This window comes from Protopterus annectens, chromosome 2.part2 (assembly GCF_019279795.1).
Source record: "Protopterus annectens isolate FY-2018-M chromosome 2.part2, PAN1.0, whole genome shotgun sequence".
NCBI classification, from domain to species: Eukaryota; Metazoa; Chordata; order Ceratodontiformes; family Protopteridae; genus Protopterus; species Protopterus annectens.
Window position 1 is genome coordinate 36,096,837 of NC_056730.1, and position 17,261 is coordinate 36,114,097.

Sequence of the window (17,261 nt, forward strand, 5' to 3'; positions counted from 1 at the left end):
GCATCTTTTTTTGAATTTGGCACCCTCGCTGCAATGTTTAGGCCCTTTTTTCCTGCAATTCCAACTTATATGACATGACTGAACTGATTTTTTTTTGGAAATCAAACACAATGCCTCTTAGCACTTCGATCCCAATCACAGCAAATGTTCGTTAATGTTGATAAAATGTGATACAGAGTGTTTTCTTTCAACAATACACCTTATTTTCTGGACTGCTATCAGTACAATGTGCAAGACCTTCTGCTGTAATTTCTACTGGCACGTGTGTCTCTTCCTGCAAGTCTGCCCGTTGAACGATGTGCCATTAAACACCATTACGAAAGAACAACAGCACGTTTTGCACATTGTATCGATAGCAGTCCAGAAAATAAGGTGCACTGTTAAAAGAAAACGCACTATATTACATTTTAACAACATTAACAAACATTTGTCATGGTCGGGAAGCAAGTGCTATTACCACGAAAATCTGGTTGTGATAATATGTAAGTACCAAGTTATCAAGCCAGCAACACCTTCACAGCCACCACCCTTTCCAAGGAATCCTTTATCTATTTAGAATATTTTGTAACTTCTAAGAAGTTTGCTGATATGGCATTTTTCAGTGTGTACTTGGTGGATGTACTGTAATGTACTATGGCTGCCTTTTGCTGTATGGTGTGACATTCATCAACCTGTTGTGTGAAGAAACACCTGTGGCTGTGTACGACATGAATTACAAAATGAACTGGCACCTCACCTAAGTGTCATGTTTAATCATAGCCTCACCTCAGGCTTCATGCCCAATGAGTGGTGCACAGCTGCACTTATCCCAGTCCACAAGGGGGGATCCACCTTGGATCCCGGGAACTATTGTTCCATCAGTCTGACGACCTTGATCTGCAAAGCCTTGGAACGCATTGTCATGGAACGTATAAACAGACATTGGCAACCTTCAAACACTGGACCCCACCCAGTTTGGTTTCGTAAAGGGCCAATCTTGTCTCCTCAACCTGATTGACTTCTTTGAGTCAGTCTCCAGAGCCGTGGACGAGGGCATGCCAGTCCACACAGCCTGTTTGGACCTCGCCAAGGCCTTCGACACCACCCCCACTCTGGACTCATAGATAAACTTACTAAACTGGGCATTAATCCCTACATCACTCGATAGGTTGCCAGCTGGCATACTGATAGAACCCACACTATAAAAGTAACCGACTCAAAATCCAGCTCCAGACAAGTGGAGTACCTCAGGGTTCAGTCCTGAGACCGCTCTTGTTTGGCATCTACTGCTCTGAAGTACAGACCAGCACTAAGGGACTCTGGCTAACAAAGTTTACAGATGACTGCAAACTGGGCACCATTATTGAATCCCCAAATGATGTGGATATTCTATAAAAGGGCCTTACAGAAAGAGATGCTTGGTGCCAGAGCCATGGGCTCAAGCTCATTGCCAAGAAATGTGTAGTTATCCCCTTTGGGCTAAAACATGTACCCATGAATTACCACATAAGTGGCAGTACACTAAACACTGAAAGTGTGATAAAGGACTTAGGGACACAGGTGGATAGTGGGCTCACCTTTGATACCCACATTGCCCCAACAGTCAGGAAATCCTTCTATGTGGCACACCTCATCACTAAGGGCTTTTTCATCCAGAATAAAGGAGGTAATTGTCCCACTGTACTCTTCCCTCATTAGACCCATTATACAGTACAACGCCCTGTTTGGTATGTACCTCACAAGACATCTGCAACAAATGGAAGGCCACAGAAATACCTCACTAAAAGGATCACACGCCTAAAGCAGATGCCCTATGCTGACCATCTAAAAAACCTCCAGCAATACTCTGTCGCATATCGCCTACGCAGAGGCTATCTCTGCTTAACATACAAGGCCATGTCAAACCCATAGCTGTTGGACATGCTGCACTTAAAGAAACCCCAATCCCTCAGAGCCACACACTCCAGGGATCTAAACCTGGTCATCACAATGAACAAAACATGCTTGAAGGATAGGTTCCTGACCCAGAGACTCCCCATACTCTGGAATAGACTGCCCATACATGTCAAGCTGAGTGCCTCTTTGGCCCTCTTCAAAAGGAACCTTGACGATTGGATGGGAGATAGGAAATTCACCCAGGGGATCATGTCAGTCACCCTGCTAGACAGGAGACCAGGGAAGTAAATATTTTGGGAAGAAATAACCAGAGAATTGTTATGGCCAGGCTTGTATTGGCCCTATGGCCGACAGCCTAGTACCAACCTATGATGAGACACTTGTACCTCTCACTGCTATATTTTTGGTAGAGGGTTAAATTCATTGACAGTTGAATGTTTATTCAGCTGTTGTTCTTCGGCTTACTGTTTTGAATTGTAGTCTCTTGTTGGTTCACCTAGAATCTCAAGAGATTCATTTTATGTAATGCGCCACAAAATAAGCAAGCCAGTCACAAGGACTTTTGGATTTTTAACTCTTGAAGGGGCATGCATGGCACATAGTTTAAACCTGGCTAAATGATTTGCACTGAGCTGATTCCTGTCATGTTCACTATGTAAGTTATCTGTGCAAGCATTAGAGCAAATTATTATAACATTGCTACCCTCTTATGGTCATGGTCTTAGTGTCAGTCTGATTCTGGTGTGTCTCGTGCTGTATTTTGCAAGAAAATGGAATACACAGAAGAGTGTTCAACTGCTCACAAATGAGCTATGAGCAGCTAAACTTCTAATAAGTAAAAGATAACCATATGAGAGACAACATTTTTGGGAGGATCCAAGCAAAAACCAAGTATGTAGGTGTGAGTCTGGTCAAACACAAAAAATTTTGTTCCATTTTTCATAACATTTTCTTGACTGCGTATGAAACAGTGTAATTCCAAAAAAGATGAATATGTTGTAAAGAAAGTTTGTGTAAATATTATTTTTCCTTGGTAAGGTGTCTTTGTCTAAGTGTCACATTTCAGTTTTCTTCTTTGTGTAGGTTCTGGTTCTTCAAGTTTGCAGTTCTTTTTGCAATGTGCTCTGGAGCATTCTTTATTCCAGAAAAAGCTCAGGATATATTTCTACAAGGTATGTATAATTTTTAAAAGCAGTATAGCTAAAAAAAATTCCTGTGACCTCTAGTTATTTGAATTGCATAGTGTGGAGCAGTTGTATTATGTAACTTCCCCAAGTTCATTTTCTTTCGCTGTATAAAGGTTAAGAGGGACTTCAGCTTGTTTTGAAGTACAGGCGGCCCGGTTTTTGTTATGATCTTCTTTTATACAAGAGTGAGGGTGGTGTTGCTGGGGATGTAGCACCCTCCTGCTGAATGAATCTATGAATTTGGTGTTTGTTTTATTTTGATTATCTTTACTGTGTTTGTCCGGCTAGATTTAGAAAAAAAAATTTTTTTCAGGCGATGCCTAGCAAGAAAAGCTGTAATATATTACAAACATTCAGTAATATTCATTAAAAATTACATATATATTTGCTAATTATATTGAAGTAGAGGCAGCTGTTATTTAGTAGATGTTGAACACTGAGCATTTGAAGAGTTGTATTAATGGGTTTGTCAGATAGGTAGTAGACTATGTGAGTAGCACTTAGACATTCAAATAGGTGTAGGAAGAAGCTAAGAAGGACAGAAGATGAATATTGTAGGTAAGAGGTGGGGGAATAAAACGGATCCAGAGAAGATTATATGTAAAGCTATTACAAGGGTTATATTAAAAGCATAGAAGTGGGGCTATTCAGTGTTACAAAATAAAGTACATAGCTTTGAGATGCCACTAAAACTCTCCATGTGTGGATGAAGATTGGTTTTGGAAGTACAGGATTCGGAATGAAGAAGAATGGTTTGGAAGTACAGGATTCGGAATGAAGAAGAATGTGGAAGTACAGGATTCGGAATGAAGAAGAATGGTTTGATTAATATGGCAAGCTGAAGATAACAGTGGCGTTTTATCCTGGAGATGTACAGGAGGAGATGCATTGATTTGATAATGTGTTAGTTATGTTTGCATTCTGAATGTATTTCACTGGTAGTGGGATGTGGTTCCATGGTTTAGTTATGCTGTTTGAAAGTAGTGAGTCATCTGCAGTATTGGGTGGTTTGTTGTAGTGATTTTTCTGCAGAGCATAAAATTCTGTTGGGGGACTAGTGTTGTATACTGGGCAGTTGTTTGGCTGATAAGGAAGTCTGTGTGTTGTAGTCAGCTGAGAAAGAGCTAGGTGAAATACTAGTTCTAACCAGTTGTAATTGTCTGAGGACTAGTCAGTGGTGTGTTGTGCTGTAATAGTTTGCTTCAAAATTGGCTATTTCAGTATACCATTGCTCAGGTTTTGGACAGTTGAACTTTGGGGCAGCATATAGGAGAAATGGTAGTAAGAAACGGGCTATATGTCTTCTGGCTATGTCAGTGGGTTATGTTTTTACTCTGTATAATGTGCCTAGCTTTTGAATTTTTTTTTTTAACCACACTTGTTACGTGGCAGTCAAATTTCAATTCCCTGACATTCTTTTTACAGTCTGTACTTTACTTGTTTGTCCCCAAGCCCCCCTACTCCCTTTGACGCATCTTCCATTCTTGGCTGTCCCTACCTCTTCTCTTCCTAATTACCATCCTCTTCATTTTGCTCGTCATGTCCTAAGCATTTCATTACTCCTCATAATGTGTTTCTTTGTCCATTTCCCACATTTCCTTCATCAGCTTTATACAGGACCTAAGCATTTTCTTCAGTCACCGGTACAGTTATCCCCACTATCCTTTGCTTCCACTGAATGGCTGTCTTCACCAAGTCATTAACATCCAGTCTTTCTTTTATTTTCTATTCCAGTCCCTTTTCCCACACTAATTCAGACAACTACACTTGCTCAATTTTTGGGAGGAAATGCTTCCTCTTCATGTTCATAGGTTCATACTAGGCTATCTGCCCTAGGGCATTTATAAGCCTAGCCAGAGTTTGTATGGCTTTCGCCACCCATTTTAAATTTATTTTGCTATGCCCTTTTTCGAGGTTAGTATACTGTGCCTCTGTCTAAGAGTGACACAGAAGTGATACCCGGGGTAAACCTACGATCTCCCATCCACTCATCAAGATTCCTCTTGAAGAGAGTCAATGAGGGACTCTGCCTAACCTGGACTGGGATTTTATTCCAGAGTGAAGGAAGCCTCTGGGTTATGAATCTCTCCCTCCAGCATGTCCTATTTATTTCAGTGCTAAGGTTTAAGTCCCTTGAGCGCGTAGCTCGATGGGATTTGGATTTTCTGAGGTGCAGCATGTCCATTAATTCCGGGTTGGACATGGCTTTATACATCAGGCACAGTTCGCCGCTGAGCAGGCGGTATGCCACTGAGTACAGCTGGAGTTTCTTTAACCGGGCAGCATACGGCATCTGTTTGAGCCCCTTGATCCTCTTGGTGAGGTTCTTTTGGGGTCTTTCCAGTTGCTGCAGGTGTCTGGTAAGGTACATCCCAAAAGGGGCATTGTACTCAATTATGGGCCTGATGAGGGATGAGTAAAGAGGCACGATGACCTCCCCTGATTTAGATGTGAATCCCTTCATGATTAGGTGGGCTATATAAAATGTTTTTCTAACCACTTTGGCCACGTGGTTGTCAAATGAGAGATTGCTATCAACTTGGGTCCCCAGGTCCCTAATTACTTCTTCTGTACTTAATGGATTACCACCAATGTGGTAATTTGTGGGCACTTTTTTTGCCAAAGGGGATGACTATACACTTTTTGTCGTTTAGCTTGAGGCCATGGCTCTGGCACCAGTTGTCTGGTTCTATGAGGCCCTTTTGGAGGATGCTTGTGTCGGCTGGAGAGTCTATTATGGCGCTCAGTTTGCAGTCATCTGCGAACTTGGTCAGCCACAGTCCTTCCATGTTGGCCTGTACCTCCAAGAAATATATACCAAACAAGAGAGGTCCCAAGACTGAGCCTTGTGGGACGCCACTTGTAACTGGTTTGGAGTCTGACATGGCTCCAGCTATTCTAACCATGTGTGTTCTGTCCTTGAGCCAGTTTGCAACCCATCTAGTGACATAGGGGTTTATGTTTAAGCTGGTGAGCTTATATATAATGCCCGAGTGGGGTATTGTATCGAAGGCTTTTGCGAGGTCCAGGTAGGCTGTGTGGACCACCTTCCCCTTGTCAATGGCCTTGGTGACGGTTTCAAAGAAATCGACCAAGTTTAAGAGGCAGGATCTGCCTTTAACAAAGCCGAACTGGGTAGGATCCAGTGTCTGTAGGTCCCCAATATCTTTATAAGGTCCATGATGATCCTTTCCATAGCTTTGCAGACCAAGCTAGTGAGACTTATGGGGCGATAGTTTCCAGGATCCGTTGAGGCACCACCTTTGTGGAGAGCGACCACTGTTGCTGTACGCCACTCTTTGGGTACATATCCTGTAGTAAGGCTGAGATTGAGCAGTAGTTTTAGGTTTGGGTTTAGCTCTTCTTGGAGTTCATGTAGGACGCAGCCCGGGACACCGTCTGGTCCCATTGATGCTGTGTTTCTTGCTTTGGAGAGGGCAGCTCTTACCTGAGCATCTGAGATGTCAGGGGGGCAGCACTCTGCTGGGATAGATATTAGTCCTTTTGGTGGGGGGGGGGGGGAGTTTGTGCTGAACCTGTCAGCTAGGATGTTGGCAATGTCTGTGGGTTCGGTGTATTTTTTGTCATTTTGGACTAATTCTGAGCATATCTGGGAATTCCCACCCAGGTTCCTAACATAACTAAAGAAAGCCTTGTGATTATCCTTAGTGTCCTGTGCAATTTTTCTCTCGAAGCTGGCCTTAGACGATTTTATGAGTGCCCGTAGTTTTTTGCTAATACTGATCAGAGCTGCCTTCCCTTTTTGGGATTTTGCTCTGTCATGTAGTGGCTTCCTCCTTCTATTGTATAGTTTGTTTATGGCTGGGGTCCACCAGACAGGACGTCTGCCTTTGGAGGTTTGGGTCTTGGTTTTATTTGGGATTGCATGATCCATGCATTCCTGAAGGTGTTCATAGAATGCGTTTATAAAGGATTTTGTGGTCTGGGCAGATTATCCACAGGCCCGGGGGCTTTGAAGGATTCCACCTCGGTTTTGAGGAGTGTGAAATTTGCTTTAGAGAAGTTTTTCACTGTGGTTTTCTGGGCATGGGGTGGGGTCGGGATGTGAATATCCAGTGAGATTAGTTTATGGTCTGATCTTACCAGTGAGGGATACACTTCTGGTCTAGAGCATAGAGTCCCCATGTTGGTGATGATCAGGTCCAGTATGTTTTCCCCGCTTGTGGGAGTGGTAACAAGTTGTTCCATAGCATTTGAGTTTATAAATTCTAGGAACCTTTGGGCTAGGATGTTGGAGCTAGAGTAATGCTCCCAGTCTATGGTTGGGTAGTTGAAGTCATGCAATATAATGGTGTTTGGAGAGACCTTCATATTTTCCAGTGTTCTCAGGAAGGCCGAGTGGGGTTCCTGGGTTTGGGAGGGTGGTCTGTAGCAGGCTATAAACTGGAAGGCAGTTTTACCCACTGTTAGTTGCACATGGATAGTCTCTGATGCTTCGTGCTGTGCCACCAACCTGGAGGTGTGGGTATCTTTGACGAATATTGATACTCCCCCTCCTTTTGTGGTTCTGTCCAAGTTTTGGGGCCGAAAAGCATGGTATGAGGTATAACCTGGTAGTGCTGGGGTGCTCTCGAGAGCCTTGAACCAGGTTTCTGTTACTGCACAGATATCGATGTTCTCCATGCTAAGGAGAGTTTTGAGTGCATGCATCTTGAGGTTTAGACTTCTGGCGTTGAGTAGCATTACTCTTAGTTTCTTATCCCTTGTGATACCTATGGAGGTGGGTTTGTCTTTTGAGCCTTGCCTAAAAAAGGCACTATGGGGGTAGCAAGTGCCTTTGCCAATAGCCGAAAGCCCAGGGTTGACAGGTGCAAGCCGTCCCTAGCGAAGCATCGTGGGTTGTCGAGCATGTCATCCCAGGCTGACAGGCATTGGATCCCATTTGAATGACACCAACACTTAAGCCAATTGTTGAAATTGATAATCTTGTCTTCATACTGTGGCATCATTCTTGGTGAGGGTAAGATGCTATTCAAGGTCAGGGTCATACCGGCCTGGGCTACATGCTCAGAGAGCTCCTCTATGTCTCTCTTCATGTAGTCCAGGGAGGTACATCTCAGGTCATTCACACCAGCATGGACAATGACTGAGTCATATTTGTACTTGCCTTGGAGTGACCTGAGTGCTTGTGTTATGTGGCGGATCCTAGCGCCCGATAGGCAGCTCACCGTGACCTTCTCCTTGTTCAGCCTGGTGAGCAGGACGTCAGTGTGCCTGATGATAGTCACCTATTACAAGTGTATCAGGTGTGTTGTTTAGCCTTAAGGGCTGTGACTGTTCGGCACACTGGCTTTGTGAGCTATGTGTTGCACGTGTTTTGTTTTGGGGTAGCGGTTGCTTGGGTGTCTGCTTTGGAGGTCTCTGCTGCTTAGGCAAATTTTTATTTAGAGCCTCCAAGTATGTTTTTGTGTGTTTATGTGTTTGGTTTGCTGTTGTGGTAGGTCTATGTGAGACTGGGATTGTAGTGAGTGTGGTTTCCTTCTCCTCCTGACTGGTTACGCCAGCACTGAGTTGAGAGAGCTTAGCCTCCATTTTGGCTATATGGTTGCATCTCTCACATGTGTTGGAATTTGTTGGGAGGAGGAGAGGGTTGTCTGTGTATATTAGGCAGTTGTAACATTGCCTCAAGATTCCCAGGTTCACCAGCTGGACCGGAGAGGAGATTGGCAACTGACCTTTGGACATGCTAGAATAGTATTGGGAATTCCTTTGTAATTGAAAAAAAGGGCCAGTGGGGAACAAGTTACCAGATATAGGTGAGGAAAAAGGTGACTTGGTATTTTACACTACCTGTGCACCCAGGCACATTTCCTGATCTAATAGTGTCTGTTCACTTTCTCTTCCTTAAGCATATCCCAGACCTTTCTCTTCCAAGTCCATCCAGTCCTTCCACCCTTCCTTCAACATTTCCCTTGACTGTCTAACTTTTTCCTCGCCTATATCTGGTAAATCCTGTCTAACCTTCACCATATCTTGCCATCTCATCTGTGCAAAGATGCTGTTAGAAATGTTACAACTTGGACAACTTTCCATTTCAGAAAGACTTGGTCTGTTAGTTCAGATACTGCACAATTCAGACCAGCACAGATACCTCTCGAAGGATGGATGCAAATCTCAACTCACTGCTGGAACTACTATGTTTTTATATAATCTTGTTTCTGTACATCTCTGGGTAAAATGCTGATTTACACAGATATGAACACTTTCTTTAGGTAAGGTCAGAAATCTTCTACTTTTCACAGGTTTTCAGTTATATGGATGTAGTCCCCAAGTTCAAAACCAGTTCATTGTTCAGTCTCTTTTCAAAGTTCAGTCCCTTATTAGTTATGGAGGTTAATATCCTTTTCTGTCAGACACGGTGGTTCCTTTTCATGGTGTAAACAACATGTACATCAACTGCTGTCTTATAAAGGAGGGGGATGAAGACCTGTTGTGAGCTAGATTACCTTTGTTTCGTTAGGTACTCAAACACTGATGAGAATGGGGTGGAGGGGGTGAGTGGGAGACTGTTGTCCTCTTACTTATCCTGGTGGTAAGGTTCTAGCTCTTATGTAACATCCAGAGGGAGCACTGAGTGCATCACTTATGGATTATGAGCCTACATTGTATGTGCGTATGCTGCTTAGGTGCCAGGGATCAGAATGTGGGTGGAAGCACAAAGCCTCCTACAGTTGGCAGCCCTAAAAGAGATTTAAAGAACCGCTGTTAGGGTTAAGGAGCTCTAAGGAGTGGGAAAGGTAGCTCAGCAGATCTGTTAGTATTTTCCAATCCTTACTGCCCAGCTGCTTCTTCTCTGAGGGAACACTCAGGCTGGTTAGACCCACCAACCTTTTACCTGGGCTGAAGTTTAGAGTGCTTGGCTTTCCTTTCTTTTTTTTTCCATCACTTGTGACACAGGCAGATTTGCATTCATGTATTATATTAGTAGTAGTATATATTAGTAAAAGTATTAAAAGCATTACTATTATGTAATATGATGGCTATACTGAGTCATATCCAAGGTTAACAAGTGCAATATGGTAACTAAACAGCTGCTATTCACTAGTTTCTATTTATTCTTTATCTTAACAGTGTAGGGGTTTTGGTGGTGGGTATTTATTTGCTATTTATCACTGGATAATGGGTTATGAATGTGAGCTGCCTCTTGCATGTCATACATGTTATGTTATTCTTGATACTGCTGTATCTGTTATTTACACTGCATTTCTCTCGTGAGCTGACATTTGTAATTTTGTTTATGCTGCACTTGTGTGGTTCTAAATGACAATGTTTTTTTGAATCTTTTGAATTGAATCTTTTTGAAGTAATCCCACTATAATTAATATAAACATTTTGCTTCACATGCATTGCTATATGTCGTGTAACCTAAGCAACATTACATAAATTATTCAATTCCCATCTTTTTTAAACAAGAAGCATATTTATTAAACCATCACTTACTACATAGGCAGTCATACATTTATACAAATGAAAACAAACCACACCGATACAATCCTAGTTGCAAACATTTTACATCACAAACGATACTGGCACACTCTCATTCGCAAATATTATACATCACTTATAATCTACCCAATCTTTTTCAGTCAGTTATTACATAGCTCATTTAAGTCCTGCCTTTTTTTAAACCTCATTCCTCCCTTGTATTTTTTGTTCCCACAATTCCCATTTTTTCCTATGTAGTTTGCTGCTACCCTTTTCTAAAGATCTCCGTCTCATTTGCTTTATCTCTGTTACTATATTCACTATTTTATTTATTTACTTAACATTTGTTGACTGGGAAGTCCAACTAGGTTCCACAGAGCCTGTTTTTAGCAGAGGTCCGGGGAGAAATGCTCCAGATGCATGTCTTTGGAATGTGGGAGGAAACCGGAGTACCCGGAGGAAACCCACGCGAACACAGGAAGAACATGCAAACTCCGCACAGAAGGCACCCCAGCCGAGAATCGAACCGGAGAACCTCTTACTGTGAGGCAACAACGTTAACCGCTGTACCAATGCGCCGCCCCAACTACTTCTAGTATAGTTGGTTTAGATTTTGATTTCCATTTTCTAGTAATTGCTTTTTTGGCAGCCACCATTATTAGAGAAAGCAAGGTTTTACCATGCCTAGGTACTTCCGATTCTGTATCACAGCCAAGAAAAATCCTCTCCATCATCAGATCACTCTGCTCACCCACCATCTCCAACAGTACATCCTGTAGGAAATCTTTTAAAGTCCTCCATTTCACCGCACTCCCAGAAAATATCTTCCCAATTACCTCTTTCTAGAGTGCTTGGCTTTCATACTTACTTGAGGACTAAGAGAGATGATTGGTTGAAGGAAGGGGAGCGCTATGGGACAAGATCCAGTGGAAACAACAACCAAAAATAAAATTCATCCATTTATTCATTAAGCTTTGCTAACTAATGTCTCTGAGCTGGGAATGATTCACCCTTAGCAGCCTCCACACCGCCTTAGATTCCAGAGCATTTTCTGAAAACTTAGTTAAAAAGCATCACACAAACAAATATAAATATTTTGGGAACAAAAAAGTGATGGTAGCAATAAAAAGTTTTTTTACAGTAATAGTGTTTAGTGTATATAAACAATATTTACTTCAGTGTCAAATAGGGTTGGGAGGTTGGCATAATGGTTAGGTGTTCACCTTGCAAACACAAGGTGCAGGGTTTGATTCTCACATGGGGTAATTGGCTAGGCTTAAAATGGCCCACAAGGGTAGTTAGCCTAGTACTAACCTAGGAACCTAGGAACATTAATACATTATGATATACACAAACCCAGAATTGGTATTTTTCTCTGAAGTTTCAGATTATCATATCTTGGAAACTGTACAGCCCTGACACATTTTTTGTTAGCCAGACATAAGCTTTCTCTTGACAGCAAGAAATGTCTCTCTGTATGCTTATTTATTAAGGTATAGTTGCCAGTATAAATAACACAGAACGCCTCTCAAGATGTGCAACGCATGGTACAGATAACAATGAGTTTCTTTAATTTCACTTAAGGTTTTACTTGATGACATGCAAAAATTTGTAAGTTGTTCGGATTTGGAAATATTAGGTAATGTGTAAATATTGCATATTGCCATAATTACTGATAAAGTGTCCAGTATAGTAGACTATAACTGACCATTGAGAATATAGTTTTCTGTTTCCCACCACAGCATTTCACACTATGCCCCCTCCCCATAAATAACACGCACTGCTCTCAGTTATGGAAGTATTCATGTAAATTTGAACATTTGAGTTACAAGTGACAAAACGTGAATAATATTTCCACTGCTGGACATCCTAGATAAACAGTTTTGATGTCATGTTACTTTTGTAGTGACCATTTTAATGTTGTCTATTAATTATTAAATCACTTACTTAAGGAATCCAGTTGGAAAAAATGGATTACAGTATAAAGTGCTGTGGCTGTTTACTGGAAGTATATAGAAATGCTGTTATAGGCTTGAATGAGTTAACTTTCACGATCACATCGCTTCAGCTCTATTTCCTGTACTGTAAGGCATGTAATGATGTTTTAATCTATGCACATTTCAGAGACTTATTTTTATGAACATTTTAGCTTACAAAGCAGCAGGAAAAAGTTGCACTACCTTTACAGATAGAGGACCTTCCCAAAACGTACTGATTTTCATAGGAGCTGTTAATGGAACGTGCATATGTGTTAACATGCACTAATGTATGAATTTGTACATATTTTGGGCATGAGGCTGTTCCTGGCTTATAGATATGCATATGTTAGGGAGAATGTGACATGAACTGGAAATGATACTGCTCTTGGTTCATCAGATGTTACCTCCCTTACCCATTTCCTCTAACATTCTCACCTTGCTTGTGAATTTCTGAGAGATTCCTTGACTTGCAGGTATATTGACCAGTTTTCTTTCACCAAGCTGTCATATTCCTTCCTGCACTTCCCATTGGCCCTCTTCCTCCAGCCAGACATCCATAAATCTTTTAATCCCTTTTTTCCTATTCCCTTACACATGTGCTTACCTCTCAACTACACAGATTTTTGCAGAATGTCCAGATTTTTGTCTCATACTTTTCATCTGTTTGCCATAAAACCGCAGTTTTTTTGGCATATCACTGGCAAATCATTGAGGATTGAAGTCCAAAAATAATGACAGACTTTTGAGTTTCAGATTTCAAACCCTTCAGAAAATTCTTGCTAATGCAAAATCTGTTATCCTATCAACTTTCTAAGTTTGTCAGAGCAATATTTAGAAAGTGCCACTATTTTGGGTCCTTTGTCCCCCCTTTATATGTGTCTTTGTCCAGATTTCTCACTCTGAGGTTGAGAGGTATGTACATGTGTCACATTTCTTACTCTGTAATGCCAGGTTGTTCCATAATTTCCCTTGCACCCCATACCTCCGTCATACCCAGTTTCTTTACCCACCACATTAGTCAACCTTTCCTTTCACCTTTTGCATATAATCCCTTTTAAAACACCACCCTTCCTTTCCTGCTTAGTCCATTCCTCCTCCTGTCTCTTTTTCAGTCTGTCCTGAATTCTCATATGTCATGTCTTTGAAACTCCTAGATCCCATTTCTGTCCCTGAAGACATCCTACGTATGGCAGTTCTTGCAATTTGTACTTTCCACACAGAACAGGAGTACATTTCCTTCAACTTTTGGATCACTCCGTCCTTTGGGTCCAAGCATAATCCAATATAGCTCCTAGATCAACAGTGCTATTCCTGCAGTGTTCACTATATCTTGTAATATCCATACTTTCCACCACCGTCTTTCTGTATCCCTGTCTTCTTTGTACATCTTCTTTTTGCCTCATCCTCTACTGAATAGTAGGTACAGCCCCAAACCCAGTTATCTTTCCCCATCGTTTATCACTGGCATTGGCACCCTTCCTAATGCATATTCCACAATGAACGGTCAGTGATTTCAACTCCTAATACCACAGCGCATCTCTGTCTCCGAATTACTTGAACTTTGTTAGCCTATGGCTAGATCTGCTTCTTTCTGTACCAAGAGTAGTCCCCTGCAAATTAGCTAGAAAGTTTGCTTCACTCTGATCTCTATCGCCAGCCCCCTAAACACATGATGTTCTGTAGTCCTATCTCGCCTTTATTCTTACACTTGGGATCGGAGCCAAACCTCGGCTCCGACTCGGCCATACTCTAGCTCAAAAACTTCTGGTTGGCTCGGGGCTAGGAAGTTATCCCATCATGCATCACCAACATTCCCCAGATCTCGTTCGCCACTCGTTCAGCTCAGACGTGATTCTTCTTGGCTGTGGCTAAGTGATTTTTTTCAATATATTGATTTGTCATTTTTGGATATTGCTATATTGTCTTGCTGTTTAGTGTGTATTTTTGCAGTTTCTGTCTGTTTCGGACGATTTGCTGCTTATTTTCTGTGTTTTTGTTTGGCTGTATTCTGTTGGCATCCCTGCATCGCTTTCTGTACTGCTTTTTTCCTCTTTCTCCTTGGGCTAGGCCCATTTAAGTTAGAGGACCTAGTCCTCTTTCTGCTTTTTGTCGCCCGTTGGGCTAGGCCCATTTAAATTAGAGGACCTAGTCTTCGGTTTTGTTTTTCCTTCTCCCTGGGCTAGGCCTGTTTAAACTACAGGACCTAGTCCTCTGTTTATTCTATTTCCCCTTAGGGCTAGGCCCATTTAATTTAGAGGACCCTAGTCCTCTGTTATCTTTCATTGTTGTGTGTTGTAGTATTTTGTTTGGGATTATGTCAAAAAACTGTAAGGACCATAAGCCTTTGGGCTTCAAAAAATGTACTAAATGTGCCCATAAGATGCCCTTGACTGGGCACAATTTGTGTGTTTACTGTTTGGGAGCTATCCACCTCCAAGAGTCTTGCCTGTTTTGCCATGCATTCAGTCCTCGTGCTCTTCAGGAGAGGAAGAACAAACTGACTTTGAAGGGACTACTAAAGCCTTCTTTTGAGGAGGAATTGGGATCCTCATCATCCAGTTCTAAATCTCCCTCCTCCTCCAAAAAGGAAAGACCATAAACTAGCAAAAGGAGGTCTCCCACCCAATCTGTTTCGTCGGAGTCACCAGACAAAATTGCTAAAGTGGCTTCACCCTCATTGGCTCCACTGTTTTCGGTGCCGACAGAGGGTAGCTTAGTGGCTCCATCAGTCCCTGCTCCAGGTGCATCGGAACCGATGACTGACATTACTTCTTGGAGCCGGTCATCTGATCTTCGGCTGGTTTCTCCAATGCTTAGGTCGCCGTTTTTACAGCGATCCAGATCCCCCAGTCTATCTTCTAGGAGCCTTTCTGATGAGGATATCGAGAGAGTGGTGCGTAGACTGCTTCAGACTTTGGCGCTGGCAAATTTGCTTTCGGCTCCGTCCCAATCGGTTCTGGAGCCCAATCTTCCATCCTACTCTATCGATGTTCCTCCTCTGAGCTTCTCTGAGCCAGAGCTGTCGGTGCCTCCGGTTGTGGATAGGTCTGTTCCAGCTACTGCAGTTGGTGTCTCGGTTCTGATATCCACTCCAATCCTCTCAGTGCCATCTGTAGGGTTGAGGATCCTTAGCGCTATGCTTCGAATGGAACTTCAGTTCCGAGCCTACCTCTCTGTGCTTCGGCGTTGGTGAGCTTGGACCTCACATCTGCTTCGGAGCCCATCTCCTCGGTACCGAAGTTTGCCTCTGTATCTTCGGACTGGAGGGAATCTTTGGAGGTGGGGGGGGGGGCAGCATTTGAGGGGATGAGTGTGCTGTCCAGGACTTCAGCTTCATCCAGAGGTACCAACATCCTTCCCCCTAAGGCACCAATCTCAGTCTCGGGTCCCTCTCTCTCTCTCTCTCTCTCTACACAGCAGAGAACCGCAGCCTCAGAATACCTCCATGAGTGGTCCACAGTCTTCTGAGGTCACCGCAGAATAACTGTCTGAGGAACCAACTAGGAAGAGAACTTGTAAGAGGAAGCATGTTGACTCCCCCGATGAGTCCGTTACATAAGACACTGACCTCGAGGAGTCAGAAGGGTCCCCCAAGTCGTCCTCTGATGTATTTCTTTCACAGATATCCTCGAGACCCTGAAACAGAGAGGTGGCTGGCCCACCAAATCCCCTTCTGATGAGGAGTCAGTGTACCTGAAGACTTTCGGGTCTCAACCCTCCGCCTCTTGGGTGTCTCAGCCTTTCGACTGTTTTTAGTGAGTCGAAAGTTGTGGGAATCTCCTGATTCTGTGGAACCGGTTCCTAGAAGACCAAATAAATTTTTAACACCCTAAGACAAGGAATTTTTGACTAAGGACGTTCCAGTAGATGCTATGGTGGTGGCAGCAGCCACCAAAAAGGAACTTGCCGATCAAGGAGTCTCAAATGATGGACAGGTATGGGAAGTGTGTTTTTGTTTCAGTGGCATTTACTCTGCGGTCGCTGAATTATCTGTCCCATTTTACAAAGCTCCAGAGAGCTCTCCTAAAAGAGCTGGGTGATGCTCTACAGGGTAATGTATCTGATGCTGTATCTCAGAAGGTCAATGCACAGATGTCTACCCTTAGTTCTATTGTGAACTCCTCCATGAGGCTGATTTTGTACGCAGCCAAATGAAGCAAGTAGGGCAGCGGGTTCAGGAGTCTCTCAGGAGACACTCCTGGATGCGCTTGTGTAACTTTGCGGAGGCCTTTAAGTCTACGTTTACCAATGCCCCATTTGACAGTTCCTCTTTGTTTGGAATCAAGGTAAAGGACACATTCAACAGGTGCGAGCAGGAAGGAAAAACCCTGTCTGCCATGGGAGTGTTTTTCCGTCCCCTCTAGACCCTATCCCAAAGGGCAGAGGGGCAGCAAAATTGGTTCAAAAAATCGCAGAGGTTTTTCAGGACGCACAAGGTGATTCCTTCTCCAGAGGCAGAGGAAATAATGGTAGACACCGCCCTAGAGGTATAAGAGGCCCGCAGAGCCAGGGAGACCGTGATTCCTTTTGTGGTCATCCCTATCAGCGCTCCTGAAAGGAGGCCCAACTGCACATCTCTGGAGCCAGTCGGGGGTCGTATTTCTTTATACCCAGAAGCCTGGTACAACATCACTCAAGACAAGTGGGTATTAAAGATAATTACCAGAGGTTACCATATTCCCTTCTCTTCTCCACCCCCTCAAACCAGACGAATCCCAGATGTGCCACCCAATCACAGGGATTCAGCAACTCTAGAAATCCAAAAGTTGCTCAT

General features: G+C 42.9%; 1 protein-coding gene across 1 annotated transcript in view; it reads left to right on the forward strand.

Moving 5' to 3' along the window:
• The window catches only part of SERINC5 (serine incorporator 5), a 1,123,885-nt gene that overhangs the window by 601,848 nt on the left and 504,776 nt on the right, over positions 1–17,261 (forward strand). Inside the window, exon 4 of the mRNA XM_044063720.1 lies at positions 2,959–3,047. Within this exon, the coding sequence (XP_043919655.1) occupies positions 2,959–3,047 (89 nt within the window). The remainder of the gene's footprint in view (positions 1–2,958; positions 3,048–17,261) is intronic.